General features: G+C 52.4%; 1 protein-coding gene across 1 annotated transcript in view; it reads left to right on the top strand.

The window, feature by feature from the left end:
* Positions 1 to 19,796, top strand: part of LOC123757374 (angiotensin-converting enzyme) — a 149,393-nt gene that overhangs the window by 15,258 nt on the left and 114,339 nt on the right. Inside the window, exon 2 of the mRNA XM_045740930.2 lies at positions 3,966 to 4,103. Coding sequence (XP_045596886.2) covers positions 3,966 to 4,103 — 138 coding nt within the window. The remainder of the gene's footprint in view (positions 1 to 3,965; positions 4,104 to 19,796) is intronic.

Below are 19,796 nucleotides of genomic sequence, written 5' to 3'. Positions count from 1 at the left end.
GGTCACGTGTTCAGTCACCAGCCCGTGTGGTCCCGTGTTCAGTCACCAGCCCGTGTGGTCACGTGTTCAGTCACCAGCCCGTGTGGTCCCGTGTCCAGTCACCAGCCCGTGTGGTCACGTGTTCAGTCACCAGCCCGTGTGGTCCCGTGTTCAGTCACCAGCCCGTGTGGTCCCGTGTTCAGTCACCAGCCCGTGTGGTCCCGTGTTCAGTCACCAGCCCGTGTGGTCCCGTGTTCAGTCACCAGCCCGTGTGGTCCCGTGTTCAGTCACCAGCCCGTGTGGTCCCGTGTTCAGTCACCAGCCTGTGTGGTCCCGTGTTCAGTCACCAGCCTGTGTGGTCCCGTGTTCAGTCACCAGCCCGTGAACCAGCCCGTGTGGTCACGTGTTCAGTCACCAGCCCGTGTGGTCCCGTGTTCAGTCACCAGCCCGTGTGGTCCCGTGTTCAGTCACCAGCCCGTGTGATCCCGTGTTCAGTCACCAGCCCGTGTGGTCCCGTGTTCAGTCACCAGCCCGTGTGGTCCCGTGTTCAGTCACCAGCCCGTGTGGTCCCGTGTTCAGTCACCAGCCCGTGTGGTCCCGTGTTCAGTCACCAGCCTGTGTGGTCCCGTGTTCAGTCACCAGCCTGTGTGGTCCCGTGTTCAGTCACCAGCCCGTGTGGTCACGTGTTCAGTCACCAGCCCGTGTGGTCCCGTGTTCAGTCACCAGCCCGTGTGGTCACGTGTTCAGTCACCAGCCCGTGTGGTCACGTGTTCAGTCACCAGCCCGTGTGGTCACGTGTTCAGTCACCAGCCCGTGTGGTCCCGTGTTCAGTCACCAGCCCGTGTGGTCCCGTGTTCAGTCACCAGCCCGTGTGGTCCCGTGTTCAGTCACCAGCCCGTGTGGTCACGTGTTCAGTCACCAGCAAGTGTGGTCACGTGTTCAGTCACCAGCCCGTGTGGTCACGTGTTTAGTCACCAGCCCGTGTGGTCCCGTGTTCAGTCACCAGCCCGTGTGGTCACGTGTTCAGTCACCAGCCCGTGTGGTCCCGTGTTCAGTCACCAGCTCGTGTGGTCCCGTGTTCAGTCACCAGCTCGTGTGGTCCCGTGTTCAGTCACCAGCCCGCGTGGTCACGTGTTCAGTCACCAGCCCGTGTGGTCCCGTGTTCAGTCACCAGCCCGTGTGGTCCCGTGTTCAGTCACCAGCTCGTGTGGTCCCGTGTTCAGTCACCAGCCCGTGTGGTCCCGTGTTCAGTCACCAGCCCGTGTGGTCACGTGTTCAGTCACCAGCCCGTGCAGTCACCAGCCCGTGTGGTCCCGTGTTCAGTCACCAGCTCGTGTGGTCCCGTGTTCAGTCACCAGCCCGTGTGGTCCCGTGTTCAGTCACCAGCCCGTGTGGTCCCGTGTTCAGTCACCAGCCCGTGTGGTCCCGTGTTCAGTCACCAGCCCGTGTGGTCCCGTGTTCAGTCACCAGCCCGTGTGGTCCCGTGTTCAGTCACCAGCCCGTGTGGTCCCGTGTTCAGTCACCAGCCCGTGTGGTCCCGTGTTCAGTCACCAGCCCGTGTGGTCCCGTGTTCAGTCACCAGCCCGTGTGGTCACGTGTTCAGTCACCAGCCCGTGTGGTCACGTGTCCAGTCACCAGCCCGTGTGGTCCCGTGTTCAGTCACCAGCCCGTGTGGTCCCGTGTCCAGTCACCAGCCCGTGTGGTCCCGTGTTTAGTCACCAGCTCGTGTGGTCCCGTGTTCAGTCACCAGCTCGTGTGGTCCCGTGTTCAGTCACCAGCCCGTGTGGTCACGTGTTCAGTCACCAGCCCGTGTGGTCCCGTGTTCAGTCACCAGCCCGTGTGGTCCCGTGTTCAGTCACCAGCTCGTGTGGTCCCGTGTTCAGTCACCAGCCCGTGTGGTCCCGTGTTCAGTCACCAGCCCGTGTGGTCACGTGTTCAGTCACCAGCCCGTGCAGTCACCAGCCCGTGTGGTCCCGTGTTCAGTCACCAGCCCGTGTGGTCCCGTGTTCAGTCACCAGCCCGTGTGGTCCCGTGTTCAGTCACCAGCCCGTGTGGTCCCGTGTTCAGTCACCAGCCCGTGTGGTCCCGTGTTCAGTCACCAGCCCGTGTGGTCCCGTGTTCAGTCACCAGCCCGTGTGGTCCCGTGTTCAGTCACCAGCCCGTGTGGTCCCGTGTTCAGTCACCAGCCCGTGTTCAGTCACCAGCCCGTGTGGTCCCGTGTTCAGTCACCAGCCCGTGTGGTCCCGTGTTCAGTCACCAGCCCGTGTGGTCACGTGTTCAGTCACCAGCCCGTGTGGTCACGTGTTCAGTCACCAGCCCGTGAACCAGCGGACGGTCACGTGTCCATGTCTGGTGATGCCACTTAAAGAATTAAGTTTACAACCTTCTCTCAATTTCCTCCATCTTGGTGTTGTCGCCGTCTCCTTGTATCACTTGTTTATTTCTTCCTCCTCCTCCTGCTGCTGCGCCTCTCCTGCTGCGCCTCTCCTGCTGCGCCTCTCCTGCTGCGCCTCTCCGTGTTATTCCTGCTGCGCAGAAAGAAACCACGAAAATGAACAATAATCCACCAATTTCTCCAACCAACGCTTTGGAAGAAAAGGTAGAGAGCAGTCTACCAGGCAGGCCATATATGAGGTCAGACACTTCTGTGTTATGAGAGTAAAGATGTGGGAGAGGCACACGTGAAAGAAAAGTTGCAGAAATATAGAATATATTGTAAGTTATGGTATGGTTGTCCGCCTCGCTGACACGATGTCTGGGGGTTTGGTATCTAAATTAAGCTTGCTCTTCTTTTTTTTATAAGGGAGGTGGCGAGTGTCTAACATTTCAAACTTCATGTGCATTTCAACGTATGTTTAGATTCATATCTAAATGACTAAATTTTACTACAGTGCAAGATATAATGCTCAAGTGTGTGTCCCTGTCTTTGTCCACACACTTTACACTTTACTTCATCTAGATCATTACGCAAGCCCAACTGCCAGAGATACTTGTAGCCAAGTCTTATACGAGCTGTGACAACGTCTGTTAGTCTACTGACTTTGTTACTTGCCCCATACACATGTTTTACTTCACACATTTCATTGTGATGAACAAATGGACCTGATAGTTCCAGTTTGCACTGTTCTACTTTCTTCAAATCCATCCAGGAGTTCTCGTCTAATGACACTTTTAAGGGACCTATTTGATAACTCAAGATTCCGTTCAATACTGTCTTTATTTACTGCAGCCTTAGCAAGGGCGTCAACTTTGTCATGTTCCTGCATGCCACTGTCGTGGGATTGCCTCCTGGGGGAAGGTCAATAGTTGACTCTTGGATACCTCTCTACAAGCCTAAAGTATATACAAATATACACAGGCTTCCTGTCTCGTGCAAAGGGAATTATAAAGGGAGCTTCTGAATAGTTTGGTCACATGGTGGGCAGTGTTTTGCGGGTTATTTTATTGCCTTGTTTGGCAGTGTCTGTAGCTGTGCCAGGTTAGTGTTGAGTGAGGAGTGTAGTGGTGGTGGTGGGAGGAGCTCGGGATGTGGACGGACTACACACCTTTGTGTAAGTATAGTTGTGTGTCCGTGACAAGCTTGCAGGGTAGTCTTACTTTAGCTAAGGCGGGAGTACCTTATACTTTCTTAGTATAATTCTGTTATAAATATCAAAATTTTGGTTCCTGTTCTGTTAATCTTGAGTCCTAGTATGCTGCCTACATTGTTATGTTAGAGTTAGAGGGCAGTTGTCGAGGATTATACACTATGGATTTGTTGTAGTAATTTGTATTATTTGGAACTTTCGCTCACGTGACTCCCTCAGGGCTCCAACAATGTAGAGACTGACTCAGGTGGTTCTCTCCCTCAGGGCTCCAACAATGTAGAGACTGACTCAGGTGGTTCTCTCCCTCAGGGCTCCAACAATGTAGAGACTGACTCAGGTGGTTCTCTCCCTCAGGGCTCCAACAATGTAGAGACTGACTCAGGTGGTTCTCTCCCTCAGGGCAACAACACCAATGAGGCCGAAGCCATCGACTTCCTGCGAGGGTACGACGCTGAGGCGAGCGCCATGTGCACACGCTTCATGGAGGCCAGCTGGGACTTTAACACCAACGTCACGCAGACCAACAGGCGCCGGATGGTCAGTCACTCCCCCTCTCCCCCTCTCTCACATTATGCCTCCCTCCTCCTCACTCCCTATGTTGTCTCCTCATCCTTCTTCCTCCCTCATGTTGTTGCCTCCTCATCCTTCACCTGCCTCTCCTACCTGTTAGATACGACTTTTAAACTTTTCTTCTGCAGTTATTTTCTGCATGTTCTCTGCTGTTTGTTACTGAATGTTCTGCTTGTAGAACATGTTGATGTTTACTGTACCTGTAATATGTTAGTGAGGCCCAGTATGGTAATTACTTGAGTTTTATCATATATTCTTGTCCTGTCAATAGAAAGTTGCCTGAACAAGTTGGCAACCTTAAACATGAAACAGTCTGCCTCTCTTTGCTGGACTCAGCCACACGGCGCGTCTCACAATAGGCTGTAACTGAGGAAGACTCAAGTAACTCAGGTAACCTCAGATAAGTTCAGGTAACTGAGGAAAGGAGGATGTGAAAATTTAATAATCAGTGTGATCAGGGAGGGCCCAGGTCGAGGACCGGGCCGCGGGGACGTTAAGCCCCGAAATCATCTCCAGGTATATGTTGTTGTTGTTGTTGAGTTAGGGGCGACGACGATCGTGGGATCGGATGCGCCCCGGCGTACCCGTGAAGGGTGAATCGCAAAGCCAGGAAAGGCGAAATGCTAAGCCAAAACGCGAAACGAGTGACGCCAAGCACTAGAAACTAATATGCCACACGGCAAAGCTACGCACAAAGGGAGAGGCAGAAGCACATAACAGAACAGGGCAAACAAACAGCCAGAAGGGCACACAGCATGTCATAGAGCAAATACACAAGAAATCAGAGCACATACTTGCCCGGGAACTTGGCCCGCGGGAATCTTACATTGAACGCCCCCCAGAGCACCCATTGCCAAGGGTCTCGTCCATCCACCGGGGATGCCATAACATCCGGAACCGGGGCAACAAACACCTGCAAACTGGGGACCCAGATGGTAGAACTCATGAGGCGAGAAGTCGCCACTCGCCCAGACAGGAAGGGAACTTGCCCCCCACGAAAGCACTCCGGTCCGTCAGACAGCAGTAACTCGGCAATCTTCGACCAGTGACCCGGTGGCATCACAGACGCCGGCAACACGTCCCCCAGGGCCCCAACGCGCACCCGCACCACAAGGGTACCCGCGGCCCCGGGCACACCACCAGACGACAGCAGGGAACCCGGACGGCGTGCATCCTTCCGTAACGTCACCACCAGGCCACGCCCAGCACCAGAGTCCACACCATCCCTGGCAGCGGAAGCCACCACCCCCCACTGCGGAGAGTCCCCCGGCGGAGAAAGAACCGAAGGCACGTCCGAGACACAGGCACCAGCACCGGCAGGCACATGGACCTCCGCCACCACGAACCGCGGAGACATCGACGCATCCGTATCCACACTGTCAACATCCGAAGCCCTACAGTCACTGAAGTCACCAACGTCGGCCCAGGAAGAAGACGAACGCCGGGAACGTTTGGGCACCGGCCGGATATCGTCCGAGCCGGTAAGTGACCCAGAAACACGGGTACCACGAGCCGAAGGAACCGACGCCAGGACGGCAGCAGCCTCTATCACAGGGGGAACCGGGCCACACACAGCAGGAGGCTCCGCAGTCACCCCAGCACCAAGCACATCCGGGACCCGAGTCACGGACACAGTGCCAGGCGCAGCATCAGAAGACGAGGGAGAAGACAGCGACGTCACACAGGGAGCTCCAGGAAGGCCCATGGGAGCAGTTGGAACAGCAACAGGATCAGGCAGACCAACCGACGGTACCTCAAGAACCGGAGGAGGGACGACAAGAACCGGAGGAACGGCAGGCGCCGCCGGGGAAGCTGCAGCAGCAGACGGGACGCGCACCACCTCATCAACATCACCGGAGACTGCCTCCAGAGGGAGCGGCGGGAAATCCTCGTCGCGGAACAAGTTGACAGGAGCAGCAGGGGCCTCAGAGCATCCGGCAGCCTGATGCCCCAACAGGCCACACCGGAAACAGGTACGAGGCTGCCGGGCATAATACACCCGGACGTAGTACCCCATAAGCCGGACAGAAGAAGGTATATCCGACCGCAGGCGCATCCCCAACGTGCGAATGTTTGTACGCCTCCCAGCATACCGCCCCGAGGAGAGCGTGTTCACCCGCACGCTGACAACAGTACCAAAACCCCCGAAGTAACGCCGGAGGAGGTCAGCAGGGAATTCCAGGGGCGCACCATGGATACTGACATAAGTCAGAGCACCACTGCGGTCCGAAATCGCCACAGAGCCGGCATCGTCTGGCAACGGCAACGTACGCCCCTCGTACCGACGGAGGAAGTCCCGGTACTCGTCCTCCCCCACGAACTTAATAACAACCCGATGGGCCGAAACTAGCTCCACACCGTAAACAGCTTCCACCGGAACACGAAGCATGTCACACATCACCATCTCGATGGTCGGATAACCAGCCTTACAAGTAAACTCCAGGCCCACGGAGTTCACACGCTGAACAGGAGGAAGATGGCCCCCCATGTCAGAACTGCCACGTCAACGCAGCCAGGCAGGCAACAAAACTGGTAGGGCAATGACGCCCACACCACCTGGCGACCAAAACAGCAAACAACTCCAACAGCCACGGAGGGTCGAGAAACGTCCTCACTCCACGGCTGCCAACAGTCCCACCCATCTCCAGGTATAACCTCTCAAAGTGGTAAGTACTGTTGTGGGTGTGTTCACCAGGAGCGGTCCAGAGAAGGGGTCTATCCACGGTAAGTTGGACTCTGAAATATTCAACGTAGCTAGCGGACGCTGGCACCACACTGCCTCATAAATGATCTAATTCTTGTATATAATTTTGGCAGATATTAATACTGTTTAAGAAATCCTTTACAATATATTTTTAAGTATATTTTTAATATCCATGGAGATGTGTAGCCGGGTCATGTATACTGCTCTTGTTACATAAGAGTTGTTTCTGGTGTTTGGTGGTATTCTCCTCAGTAACCATATTGGTGTCCACTTTGTCACGTCACCCATGTGTGTGGTGACCACTTTGTCTCGTCACCCATGTGTGTGGTGACCACTTTGTCACGTCAACCATGTGTGTGGTGACCACTTTGTCTCGTCACCCATGTGTGTGGTGACCACTTTGTCACGTCAACCATGTGTGTGGTGACCACTTTGTCTCGTCACCCATGTGTGTGGTGACCACTTTGTCTCGTCACCCATGTGTGTGGTGACCACTTTGTCACGTCACCCATGTGTGTGGTGACCACTTTGTCACGTCACCCATGTGTGGTGACCACTTTGTCACGTCACCCATGTGTGTGGTGACCACTTTGTCACGTCACCCATGTGTGTGGTGACCACTTTGTCACGTCACCCATGTGTGTGGTGACCACTTTGTCACGTCAACCATGTGTGTGGTGACCACTTTGTCTCGTCACCCATGTGTGTGGTGACCACTTTGTCACGTCACCCATGTGTGTGGTGACCACTTTGTCACGTCAACCATGTGTGTGGTGACCACTTTGTCTCGTCACCCATGTGTGTGGTGACCACTTTGTCTCGTCACCCATGTGTGTGGTGACCACATTGTCACGTCACCCATGTGTGTGGTGACCACTTTGTCACGTCACCCATGTGTGTGGTGACCACTTTGTCACGTCAACCATGTGTGTGGTGACCACTTTGTCACGTCACCCATGTGTGTGGTGACCACTTTGTCTCGTCACCCATGTGTGTGGTGACCACTTGGTCTCGTCACCCATGTGTGTGGTGACCACTTTGTCTCGTCACCCATGTGTGTGGTGACCACTTGGTCTCGTCACCCATGTGTGTGGTGACCACTTTGTCACGTCAACCATGTGTGTGGTGACCACTTTGTCTCGTTACCCATGTGTGTGGTGACCACTTTGTCACGTCACCCATGTGTGTGGTGACCACTTTGTCACGTCACCCATGTGTGTGGTGACCACTTTGTCTCGTCACCCATGTGTGTGGTGACCACTTGGTCTCGTCACCCATGTGTGTGGTGACCACTTTGTCACGTCAACCATGTGTGTGGTGACCACTTTGTCTCGTCAACCATGTGTGTGGTGACCACTTTGTCTCGTCACCCATGTGTGTGGTGACCACTTTGTCTCGTCACCCATGTGTGTGGTGACCACTTTGTCTCGTCACCCATGTGTGTGGTGACCACTTTGTCTCGTCACCCATGTGTGTGGTGACCACTTTGTCACGTCAACCATGTGTGTGGTGACCACTTTGTCTCGTCACCCATGTGTGTGGTGACCACTTTGTCACGTCACCCATGTGTGTGGTGACCACTTTGTCACGTCACCCATGTGTGTGGTGACCACTTTGTCTCGTCACCCATGTGTGTGGTGACCACTTGGTCTCGTCACCCATGTGTGTGGTGACCACTTTGTCACGTCAACCATGTGTGTGGTGACCACTTTGTCTCGTCACCCATGTGTGTGGTGACCACTTTGTCTCGTCACCCATGTGTGTGGTGACCACTTTGTCTCGTCACCCATGTGTGTGGTGACCACTTTGTCTCGTCACCCATGTGTGTGGTGACCACTTTGTCACGTCAACCATGTGTGTGGTGACCACTTTGTCACGTCAACCATGTGTGTGGTGACCACTTTGTCTCGTCACCCATGTGTGTGGTGACCACTTTGTCTCGTCACCCATGTGTGTGGTGACCACTTTGTCACGTCACCCATGTGTGTGGTGACCACTTTGTCACGTCACCCATGTGTGTGGTGACCACTTTGTCACGTCAACCATGTGTGTGGTGACCACTTTGTCACGTCACCCATGTGTGTGGTGACCACTTTGTCTCGTCACCCATGTGTGTGGTGACCACTTTGTCTCGTCACCCATGTGTGTGGTGACCACTTGGTCTCGTCACCCATGTGTGTGGTGACCACTTTTCTTCCATTCTCAAGATACAGATGTGTTCTCCAGCTCTTCACAGACTTACTTTTTCCAGAGAGACTATATTCTTGTCTTGTATCCTCATGACCTGATCACTTAGTGGGGTTGGTCCATAGACTTGTGTATATATCTGTCTTACATCTACGACGCTGAGCCTTGACTATTGTTTTCAGTCATTGTTCTTAGCATGTTCCTGGTGGCCTGAGTACTTGGCTCCCTGTTTTCTGACCAGGGGGAGAAAGATACTGGCAGTATGGGGCGTTAAAGTTTATTGACGATTAAATTCTGCAGAACATGTAAATATATAAAGTTCAAATATAAAGTAAGTAATTATATAAAGTCTATATTAAACACGGTTTATATTATAGACTTATAACAAGTTGGTATTATATTAAACTTAATATTGAACATGTAAATATATAAAGTAAATATATAACGTTTATATCAAAATATATAAAGTAAATATATAAAGTAAGAATTAACAGTAACAATTCCAAGTCCGAGGACTAGATTTAACTTAAGGTACACCCGTAGTAAGTATGAGACCTTAGCCTATAGTGACATGGAAACTAATTCTGCAGAAACCTAAAGGTTAACTGGTACTAGAATTAAGGCCGAGTGCAAATGTGTAGTAATTATATAACACTAGGATATAACAGGCAGGACACAAAGAATAACTAATAAGTGAGAGACCACATAACACGTAATGTACCCGGCCAAGAGGCCGTAAAAGACCTAATGGATAAGGAGAAGGGGGTGTGACTACAAGTAGGGGTTACTAGCACCTAGACTGGGCAAAGTATTAGCTGCGGACAGCGGGACACTTGGGGACCGGCGCTGCACCCCCCTTCCCACATGCAGTGGGGAGACAATCGGGACAACTGTGCAAAGCATGACGGGGGTACAAAAGCAGCCGCTTGCAAAGGGGGGGAGGGTGGGGTTTTGCGAGGGCAGCGGCGAGGGCAGGCGGAGTGAGGCAGAGCCCCATTGTGCGCCCGTATTTATACGGCCCCAAACTGCCCGCGCAACGCCGCGGGACGCGCTGCGCAATTGTTTCTTTCTCCCCCGCCAGAAAAATCCCCGCTTGTAAAGCAGTGACCATATCTTATCCCAGCATGTCCTTGTTCAACCATGGTGGTACATGTCATTTTATCGTTAAGGTAGTTCATGTTCAGTATGAACCTTTCTAAACCTCTGCACATGTCTGAGCTACGTATTCCCATCATCTCGCACAGTTTACCCTCTAATGCGCTCTTCCCCTGGGGCTGGTGCAGGAAGGCCCTTGCTCTGGCAAAGTCTCCCCTCCAGAGATCAAGTTTTCTTCTTAACTCACTTATTACCCTGTTTCCCTTCATCAGTTGTACTGTGTAGTGGCAGCTTATATTCTATACTTTCAATGTTTGCTTCACTCTGTATGTCAACTTGTCCAGTGTCTGCTTATCTTACTCTCTTGAGTGCCACTCTAGTTGTGTGGAGCCTTACTTGATAAGCTAATTTCCATGTTGTTAAAACTACAATATTTCGAGCTTTTCTCTCATAATTGTTGACCTCTGTGAGTGAGGTGGTTGTGTTGTGGGACCATCGCCCTCTTCCCTGGGGACCTCCAGCTCTCTGTTGTGGGGATTATGTCTGCCCGCCTCCACACTCATACTTGTTCCTCTTCTCTGGTTAGTTATTAAAAGCTTCATTACATGTGCAACATGTGTATTACTCCCCTCCCCCCCCCGTTATATCTATCTTCAGATCATCTAGTATCCTCCAGAGAAGACAACATTGCCAGTTATGCATGTAAGCTCTGTATGGTTGGTATAGTGTGTGGTTGCAGTTCCCCGTTATTATTTATGATACCATCGGCATTTGTAAACATTACCTCTTGCAGCTCATATATGTTAATGGTGTAGTCATGCAGTGAAGGTTCAACATTGTCACGGTCTGTGTTAGACCCGCGTGTGTATAGTCCTAAGTTTAGTTCACTTATTATGCACCCCATACCCATCTTGTGGCGGTAGTGAAAAGGGTTTCAGAGGCACATGATGGGCTCAGGGACTGAATCCCACAATTCATTTAGCTAAGCAAGTTACAATCTTGATGAGATAGTTACAAATTCAGTACAAGTCGTCACATTATCAATGGGTTCGAGATCGACCAGAAGTACAGTTGTCCAAATCTATCTGATGTGATAAAGGGGGGGGGGGAGGGGGTGAAGTGTAATGGTAGCTTGACACAGGACTGGTGGAGCTCTGACGGTCCTGGTGTATTCCTTGATGTGTTGGCTCTCTGTTACTTCTTTTTGCTTCCCATTTGTCCCTCGACATTTCCTGTGTGTGTGTTAATATTATCTCACCTACTGCCTGCAGGACCGAGCGTTGGCTCTTGGATCCCACCTTTCTAGCCTTCGATTGTTTAAAGCAATGACTCCTGTCTTCCTTCCCTGTCATACCTAGTTTTAAAGCTATGAATAGTGTTTGCTTCCACAACTTGCTCCTTTAGTGCATCCATTTCTCCACAACTCTCACGCTAAAAGAAAACTTTCTAACATCTCTATGACTCATCTGAGTTTCCAGCTTCCACCCATGTCCCTTTGTTCTGTTGGTATTCCGTATGAACAGCGTCTATTTCCGCTCTGTCAATCCACCCTAAGTATTTTGTATGCTGTTATCATATCTCTCCGCTCCCTCTTCTTTTCTAGTGTCGTCAGGTTCAGTTCCTTCAGCCGCTCTTCATATCCCATCCCATGCAACTCCGGGACTAGCCTCGTTGCAAATTTTTTATCCTTTTCCAGTTTCCTAATCTGTTTCTTTAGATGGGGGCTGCATACTCTAAGACTGGTCTCACGTAGGCAGTGTAAAAGTACTCTAATTGTATCTTTACTTAGGTTTCTGAATGACATTCTAACCTCGGTTGGCGTAGAGTACACTGCGGTCGTTATCCTGATTATATGTCCCTCGGGAGTTAGATTTGGTTAGATGTCCACTCCCAGGTCCCTTTCTCAAGTCGCTACAGGTAGGAAGTTTTTCCTTTATTGTGTACTGTCCATTTGGTCTCTTTTTGCCTGTTCCTATTTCGATCACTTTACACTGCCCATGTTGAATTCTAGAAGCCATTTCTCTGACCATCTCTGCAATTTGTTCAAGTCTTCTTGGAGGATCCTACAATCCTTATCCGTCACAACTCGTCTAATTAATTTCGCGTCATCTGCGAACATCGACATACAGGACTCGACTCCTATAGACATATCATTTACGTATATCAAAAACAGAACTGGTCCCAGCACCGATCCTTGAGGTACACCATTTATTACCGTTCGCCTATTAGGTAATTCCTTACCCATGTTAGGGCTTTTCCACTTACTCCCGCCTGCCTCTCAAGTTTGTTTAGTAATCTCTTGAGGTAATGTATAAAGGCTTTTTGGCAGTTCAGATGTATATAATCTGCCCAGCCTTCTCTGTCCTGTCTATTGTTACTTTATCATAAAACTCCAGTGGGTTTGTTAGGCAGGATTTCCCCTCGCCTAATGCCATGTTGGTGTTTGTGTACATATTGTGTACTCGCCTATTTGTGCTTGCGGGGGTTGAGCTCTGGCTCTTTGGTCCCGCCTCTCAACCGTCAATCAACTGGTGGACAGATTCCTGAACCTACTGGGCTCTATCATATCTACATTTGAAACTGTACTCACCTAATTGTGCTTGCAGGGGTTGAGCTTTCGCTCTTTGGTCCCGCCTCTCAACTGTCAATCAACTGGTGTACAGATTCCTGAGCCTACTGGGCTCTATCATATCTACATTTGAAACTGTGTATGGAGTCAGCCTCCACCACATCACTTCCTAGTGCATTCCATTTATTAACTACTCTGACACTGAAAAAGTTCCTTCTAACGTCTCTGTGGCTCATGTGGGTACTATTTACCCGGTCGATTCCTCTGAGGATTTTGTAGGTTGTGATCATGTCCCCCCTTACTCTTCTGTCTTCCAGTGTCGTAAGGTGCATTTCCCGCAGCCTTTCCTCGTAACTCATGCCTCTTAGTTCTGGGACTAGTTTAGTGGCATACCTTTGGACTTTTTCCAGCTTCGTCTTGTGCTTGACAAGGTACGGGCTCCATGCTGGGGCCGCATACTCCAGGATTGGTCTTACATATGTGGTGTACAAGATTCTGAATGATTCCTTACACAGGTTCCTGAACACTGTTCTGATGTTAGCCAGCCTCGCATATGCCGCAGACGTTATTCTTTTTTATGTGGGCTTCAGGAGACAGGTTTGGTGTGATATCAACTCCTAGATCTTTCTCTCTGTTCGTTTCATTAAGTACTTCATCTCCTATTCTGTATCCTGTGTCTGGCCTCCTATTTCCACTGCCTAGTTTCATTACTTTGCATTTACTCGGGTTGAACTTCAACAGCCATTTGTTGGACCATTCACTCAGTCTGTCTAGGTCATCTTGTAGCCTCCTACTATCGTCCTCAGTTTCAATCCTCATAATTTTTGCATCAACGACAAACATTGAGAGAAACGATTCTATACCCTCTGGGAGATCATTTACATATATCAGAAACAGTATAGGTCCAAGGACCGACCCCTGCGGGACTCCACTCGTAACGTCTCGCCAATCTGAGACCTCACTCCTCACACTGACTCGTTGTCTCCTGTTGCTTAGGTACTCCTGTATCCAACGGAGTACCTTCCCTTTCACTCCAGCCTGCATCTCCAGCTTTTTCACTAGCCTCTTGTGTGGCACTGTATCAAAGGCTTTCTGACAATCCAAAAATATGCAGTCTGCCCACCAAAAATGTCTCAATCCCAAAATATGCAGTCTGTGTGTGTGTGTGGGGGGGGGGGTGTAATCTGTAGCGTGACATCTCTAACATAACAGGTGGGAATGACGTGTTAATATGCCGTAGGCTAAATTTGCGAGGCATTAACGACTGTACTCACATAATGGTTGTTACCCTGACGGACTCCCTCGTCTTAGCAAGGACTGAAAGGTAGAGAGAGCAAGTGACAGTGAAAGTGACTTAAGAAACGCGGACGACATGGATGTGAGTGATGGTATGGTTAATGTACACACAGTGGCCAAGAGTGAATGTTGGTCGTGTTAACTTAAGGTCACGGACACGATCTTAAGGGGGCAGGCTGACAGGATCTTAAGAGGGAGGATGACAGGATCTTAAGGGGGAGGCTGACAGGATCTTAAGAGGGAGGCTGACAGGATCTTAAGGGGGAGGCTGACAGGATCTTAAGGGGGAGGCTGACAGGATCTTAAGAGGGAGGATGACAGGATCTTAAGAGGGAGGATGACAGGATCTTAAGAGGGAGGATGACAGGATCTTAAGAGGGAAGATGACAGGATCTTAAGAGGGAGGATGACAAGATCTTAAGAGGGAGGATGACAGGATCTTAAGAGGGAGGATGACAGGATCTTAAGAGGGAGGATGACAGGATCTTAAGAGGGAGGATGACAGGATCTTAAGAGGGAGGATGACAGGATCTTAAGAGGGAGGATGACAGGATCTTAAGAGGGAGGATGACAGAATCTTAAGAGGGAGGATGACAGGATCTTAAGAGGGAGGATGACAGGATCTTAAGAGGGAGGATGACAGGATCTTAAGAGGGAGGATGATAGGATCTTAAGAGGGAGGATGACAGGATCTTAAGAGGGAGGATGACAGGATCTTAAGAGGGAGGATGATAGGATCTTAAGAGGGAGGATGATAGGATCTTAAGAGGGAGGATGACAGGATCTTAAGAGGGAGGATGACAGGATCTTAAGAGGGAGGATGATAGGATCTTAAGAGGGAGGATGATAGGATCTTAAGAGGGAGGATGACAGGATCTTAAGAGGGAGGATGATAGGATCTTAAGAGGGAGGATGATAGGATCTTAAGAGGGAGGATGATAGGATCTTAAGAGGGAGGCTGACATACGCCATTTTAAGACGGCAGTAAACTGTAAGCGTGACTGTTGAGACAAGTCACCTGGACCCGCCTCAGCTCAGTGTGGAGGATGTGAGTGCAGCAGGCAAGGTAGTGAGGAGAGGGTGGGCCGCCGCCCCATGCCTCAGGTCAGCCACAGGAAGCGACTTGACACGCTCTCCTAGATGGTATCTCCTGCACCATTGTCTGGCTGGTGTTTGTGCTGGCCCTCGAGGACGCAGCCGCTGACGCAATGCTGCCTTCACTCTCGTAATCCTGCAGGACGCAAGTAGCGTACTTGTGGAGGATGTACTGAGGTCTGTACTAGTCGTAAGAGCAGCAGCAGTGTAGGAGAGGCTCCCGTGTACCTGTCCACCAGCCCCCACCCCCCGTGTACCTGTCCACCAGCCCCCACCCCCCGTGTACCTGTCCACCAGCCCCCACCCCCCGTGTACCTGTCCACCAGCCCCCACCCCCCGTGTACCTGTCCACCAGCCCCCAGCCCCCGTGTACCTGTCCACCAGCCCCCACCCCCCGTGTACCTGTCCACCAGCCCCCACCCCCCGTGTACCTGTCCACCAGCCCCCACCCCCCCGTGTACCTGTTCACCAGCCCCCACCCCCCGTGTACCTGTCCACCAGCCCCCACCCCCCGTGTGCCTGTCCACCAGCCCCCACCCCCCGTGTACCTGTCCACCAGCCCCCACCCCCCGTGTGCCTGTCCACCAGCCCCCACCCCCCGTGTACCTGTCCACCAGCCCCCACCCCCCGTGTACCTGTCCACCAGCCCCCACCCCCCGTGTACCTGTCCACCAGCCCCCACCCCCCGTGTACCTGTCCACCAGCCCCCAGCCCCCGTGTACCTGTCCACCAGCCCCCACCCCCCGTGTACCTGTCCACCAGCCCCCACCCCCCGTGTACCTGTCCACCAGCCCCCACCCCCCGTGTGCCTGTCCACCAGCCCCCACCCCCCGTGTGTGTGTAACAGGAAGTTTCCAGCGGCAGGATGGGCGTCAACAGCCTCAGGCGTCATTACATACTTGTATCTCCTTGAGTCGTATGCAGTAAGAGGCGTCACTTCCCTGCCCTGCACGACTGACCCAGAGACCTGTACGTTAGTTTTCCTACGAGGCGTGATGACCAGGTTGATGAGTGGCGCGCGCGGCGCTGGGTGCTGGCGGGCTCTGGTGTCTGGCCTCGCCTCGGGTGGTGGGTGGGTGGCTTCTCTTGCTCTAACACACACAGGTGTGTTGTTGTTGGCTCTGGGCTGTGGCGAGGGTATACGGAGGGCTGGTATGGGTGTGGGCGTGTGGTAGGAGACCGGGTGTTGTGTGCGGGCTTGGGTAGAAAACACACACACACACACACACTCACTCACTCACTCTCACTCTCTCACTCTCTCTCTCTCTCTCTCTCCTTGTAGAGAGAGGCACTTAACTACAGACCAGTGTCACTCACAAGCATCACTTGAAAGAACTATAAGGATAAGACTAGTTGTACACCTAGAAACAACTGGGGTTGTAAGCAAACAACAACACGGCTTTAGAGAAGGTAACTCATGCCTGACGAACCTCCTGGAGTTTTATGATAAGGTAACGAAAATAAGGCAAGACAGAGAAGGATGGCCACACTACATATTTCTGGACTGCCAAAAAGCCTTTGATACAGAACCACACAAAAGGTTACTATACAAACTTGAGAGGCAAGCGGGAGTAGACAGCAGCGCATTAACATGGGTAAGGAATTACCTGACTCACAGGTGTCAGAGAGTGACAGTGAGGGGGGAGGGGAGGAGTCGGACTGGTGTACAGTAACAAGCGAGGTGGTTCTTCTTGAGGTTATCTTGAGATGATTTCGGGGCTGTAGTGTCCCCGCGGCCCGGTCCTAGACCAGGCCTCAACCCCCAGGAAGCAGCCCGTGACAGCTGACTAACACCCAGGTACCTATTTTACTGCTAGGTAACAGGGGCATAGGGTGAAAGAAACTCTGCCCATTGTTTCTCGCCGGCGCCCGGGATCGAACCCGGGACCACAGGATCACAGGTCCAGTGTGCTGTCCGCTCGGCCGACCGACTCCCTACCAAAAAAGGGTGCCTCAAAAGGTGCCCAAAAGGTGTGCCTCAAGGATCGGTGCTGGCTCCCATACTACTTCTCGTTTATGTAAATAGCTTGACTGCAGGAGTTGAGTCTTATATGTCTATGTTTGCAGATGATGCAAAACTGATGTGAAGGATTGAGACAGATGAGGATTGTAAAATTCTATAGGATTACTTGAACAGAGATTGCAGTTGAGGTTGCAGAGCTGGTCCGAAAAATGGCTGCTAGAGTTCAACACCAGCAAATGTAAGGTGATGGAAATGGGATCAGGAGCCAGGAGACCAAGAGGCCAATACATGATGAAGGGAAACTACCTCCCTATAACGTCTAGAGAAAAGTATCTGGGAGTGGACATAACACTGAACCTAACTCCAGAGGCTCATATGAACAGAATAATGTCAGCCGCATTGGTGAGCGAGTATACATTGGAAATATTATCCCTTAAGTGGCTATTAGAAGTGATTAAGTGATGCTGGAGGCGCTACAAGTGATGCTGGAGGCGCTACAAGTGGTGCTGGAGGCGCTACAAGTGATGTTGGAGGCGCTACAAGTGATGCTGGAGGCGCTACAAGTGGTGCTGGAGGCGTTACAAGTGATGTTGGAGGCGCTACAAGTGATGCTGGAGGCGCTACAAGTGATGCTGGAGGCGCTACAAGTGATGCTGGAGGCGCTACAAGTGGTGCTGGAGGCGCTACAAGTGATGTTGGAGGCGCTACAAGTGATGCTGGAGGCGCTACAAGTGATGCTGGAGGCGCTACAAGTGATGCTGGAGGCGCTACAAGTGATGCTGGAGGCGCTACAAGTGATGCTGGAGGCGCTACAAGTGGTGCTAGAGGCGCTACAAGTGATGCTGGAGGCGCTACAAGTGATGCTGGAGGCGCTACAAGTGGTGCTGGAGGCGCTACAAGTGATGCTGGAGGCGCTACAAGTGATGCTGGAGGCGCTACAAGTGATGCTGGAGGCGCTACAAGTGATGCTGGAGGCGCTACAAGTGATGCTGGAGGCGCTACAAGTGATGCTGGAGGCGCTACAAGTGGTGCTGGAGGCGCTACAAGTGGTGCTGGAGGCGCTACAAGTGATGCTGGAGGCGCTACAAGTGATGCTGGAGGCGCTACAAGTGGTGCTGGAGGCGCTACAAGTGATGCTGGAGGCGCTACAAGTGATGCTGGAGGCGCTACAAGTGATGCTGGAGGCGCTACAAGTGATGCTGTTGGCGCTACAAGTGGTGCTGGAGGCGCTACAAGTGGTGCTGGAGGCGCTACAAGTGATGCTGGAGGCGCTACAAGTGGTGCTGGAGGCGCTACAAGTGATGCTGGAGGCGCTACAAGTGGTGCTGGAGGCGCTACAAGTGATGCTGGAGGCGCTACAAGTGGTGCTGGAGGCGCTACAAGTGGTGCTGGAGGCGCTACAAGTGATGCTGGAGGCGCTACAAGTGGTGCTGGAGGCGCTACAAGTGGTGCTGGAGGCGCTACAAATCGTGCTGGAGGCGCTACAAGTGGTGCTGGAGGCGCTACAAGTGGTGTTGGAGGCGCTACAAGTGGTGCTGGAGGCGCTACAAGTGGTGCTGGAGGCGCTACAAGTGATGCTGGAGGCGCTACAAGTGATGATGGAGGCGCTACAAGTGATGCTGGAGGCGCTACAAGTGGTGCTGGAGGCGCTACAAGTGGTGCTGGAGGCGCTACAAGTGGTGCTGGAGGCGCTACAAGTGGTGCTGGAGGCGCTACAAGTGGTGCTGGAGGCGCTACAAGTGGTGCTGGAGGCGCTACAAGTGATGCTGGAGGCGCTACAAGTGGTGCTGGAGGCGCTACAAGTGGTGCTGGAGGCGCTACAAGTGATGCTGGAGGCGCTACAAGTGGTGCTGGAGGCGCTACAAGTGATGCTGGAGGCGCTACAAGTGGTGCTGGAGGCGCTACAAGTGATGTTGGAGGCGCTACAAGTGGTGCTGGAGGCGCTACAAGTGGTGCTGGAGGCGCTACAAGTGATGTTGGAGGCGCTACAAGTGATGTTGGAGGCTCTACAAGTGATGCTGGAGGCGCTACAAGTGATGTTGGAGGCGCTACAAGTGACTGAAGGTGACACAGATGTCAACAAGTATAGACAATGAAGGGGGAAATCCCGCTGTTAGCATTGTAAGGTCCTCCTTGAGGTCGTTGTGGGTAACTCTTCTTCATTGTTGAGGTGCGCGCTTAGTCGCGGTGGGCTGGCCTCGGCCCCGCCCTACCTTGACCCCGCCCCTCCCGGCCTTGACCCCGCCCCTCTCGGCCTTGACCCCGCCCCTCTCGGCCTTGACCCCGCCCTTCTCGGCCTTGACCCCAGCCCTTCTCGGCCTCGACCCCGCCCTTCTCGGCCTTGACCCCAGCCCTTCTCGGCCTCGACCCCGCCCTTCTCGGCCTCGACCCTCCCTGCCTTGACCCCGCTCCTCCCTGCCTTGACCCCGCCCCTCCCTGCCTTGACCCCGCCCCTCTCGGCCTTGACCCCGCCCGGCCTCGGCCCCGCCCCCACTCGGCCTCGGCCCCGCCCCGCCTAACCCCGAGGTCATTATATACCACGCTGGGGTTGGAAGCGCTAATTGGAATATTTGTTATGTATGAGGTTTCCGGATACTTATGATTATGGAGACTGGAATTGTATGATTATATAATTGTAAAGGACATTGTTAACTCTAAATTACGCTCTCGAATTTATATTGACCTGATTTGATTTATTCTGCGCTATTGTAAGGAATTGGAAAGGTATGACGGGGACCAGACTTGCCGCCG

This window comes from Procambarus clarkii, chromosome 22 (assembly GCF_040958095.1).
Source record: "Procambarus clarkii isolate CNS0578487 chromosome 22, FALCON_Pclarkii_2.0, whole genome shotgun sequence".
Classification (NCBI taxonomy): Eukaryota; Metazoa; Arthropoda; class Malacostraca; order Decapoda; family Cambaridae; genus Procambarus; species Procambarus clarkii.
Note: the sequence above shows the minus strand (reverse complement) of the source record. Positions and strands in the feature narration are given on the sequence as shown.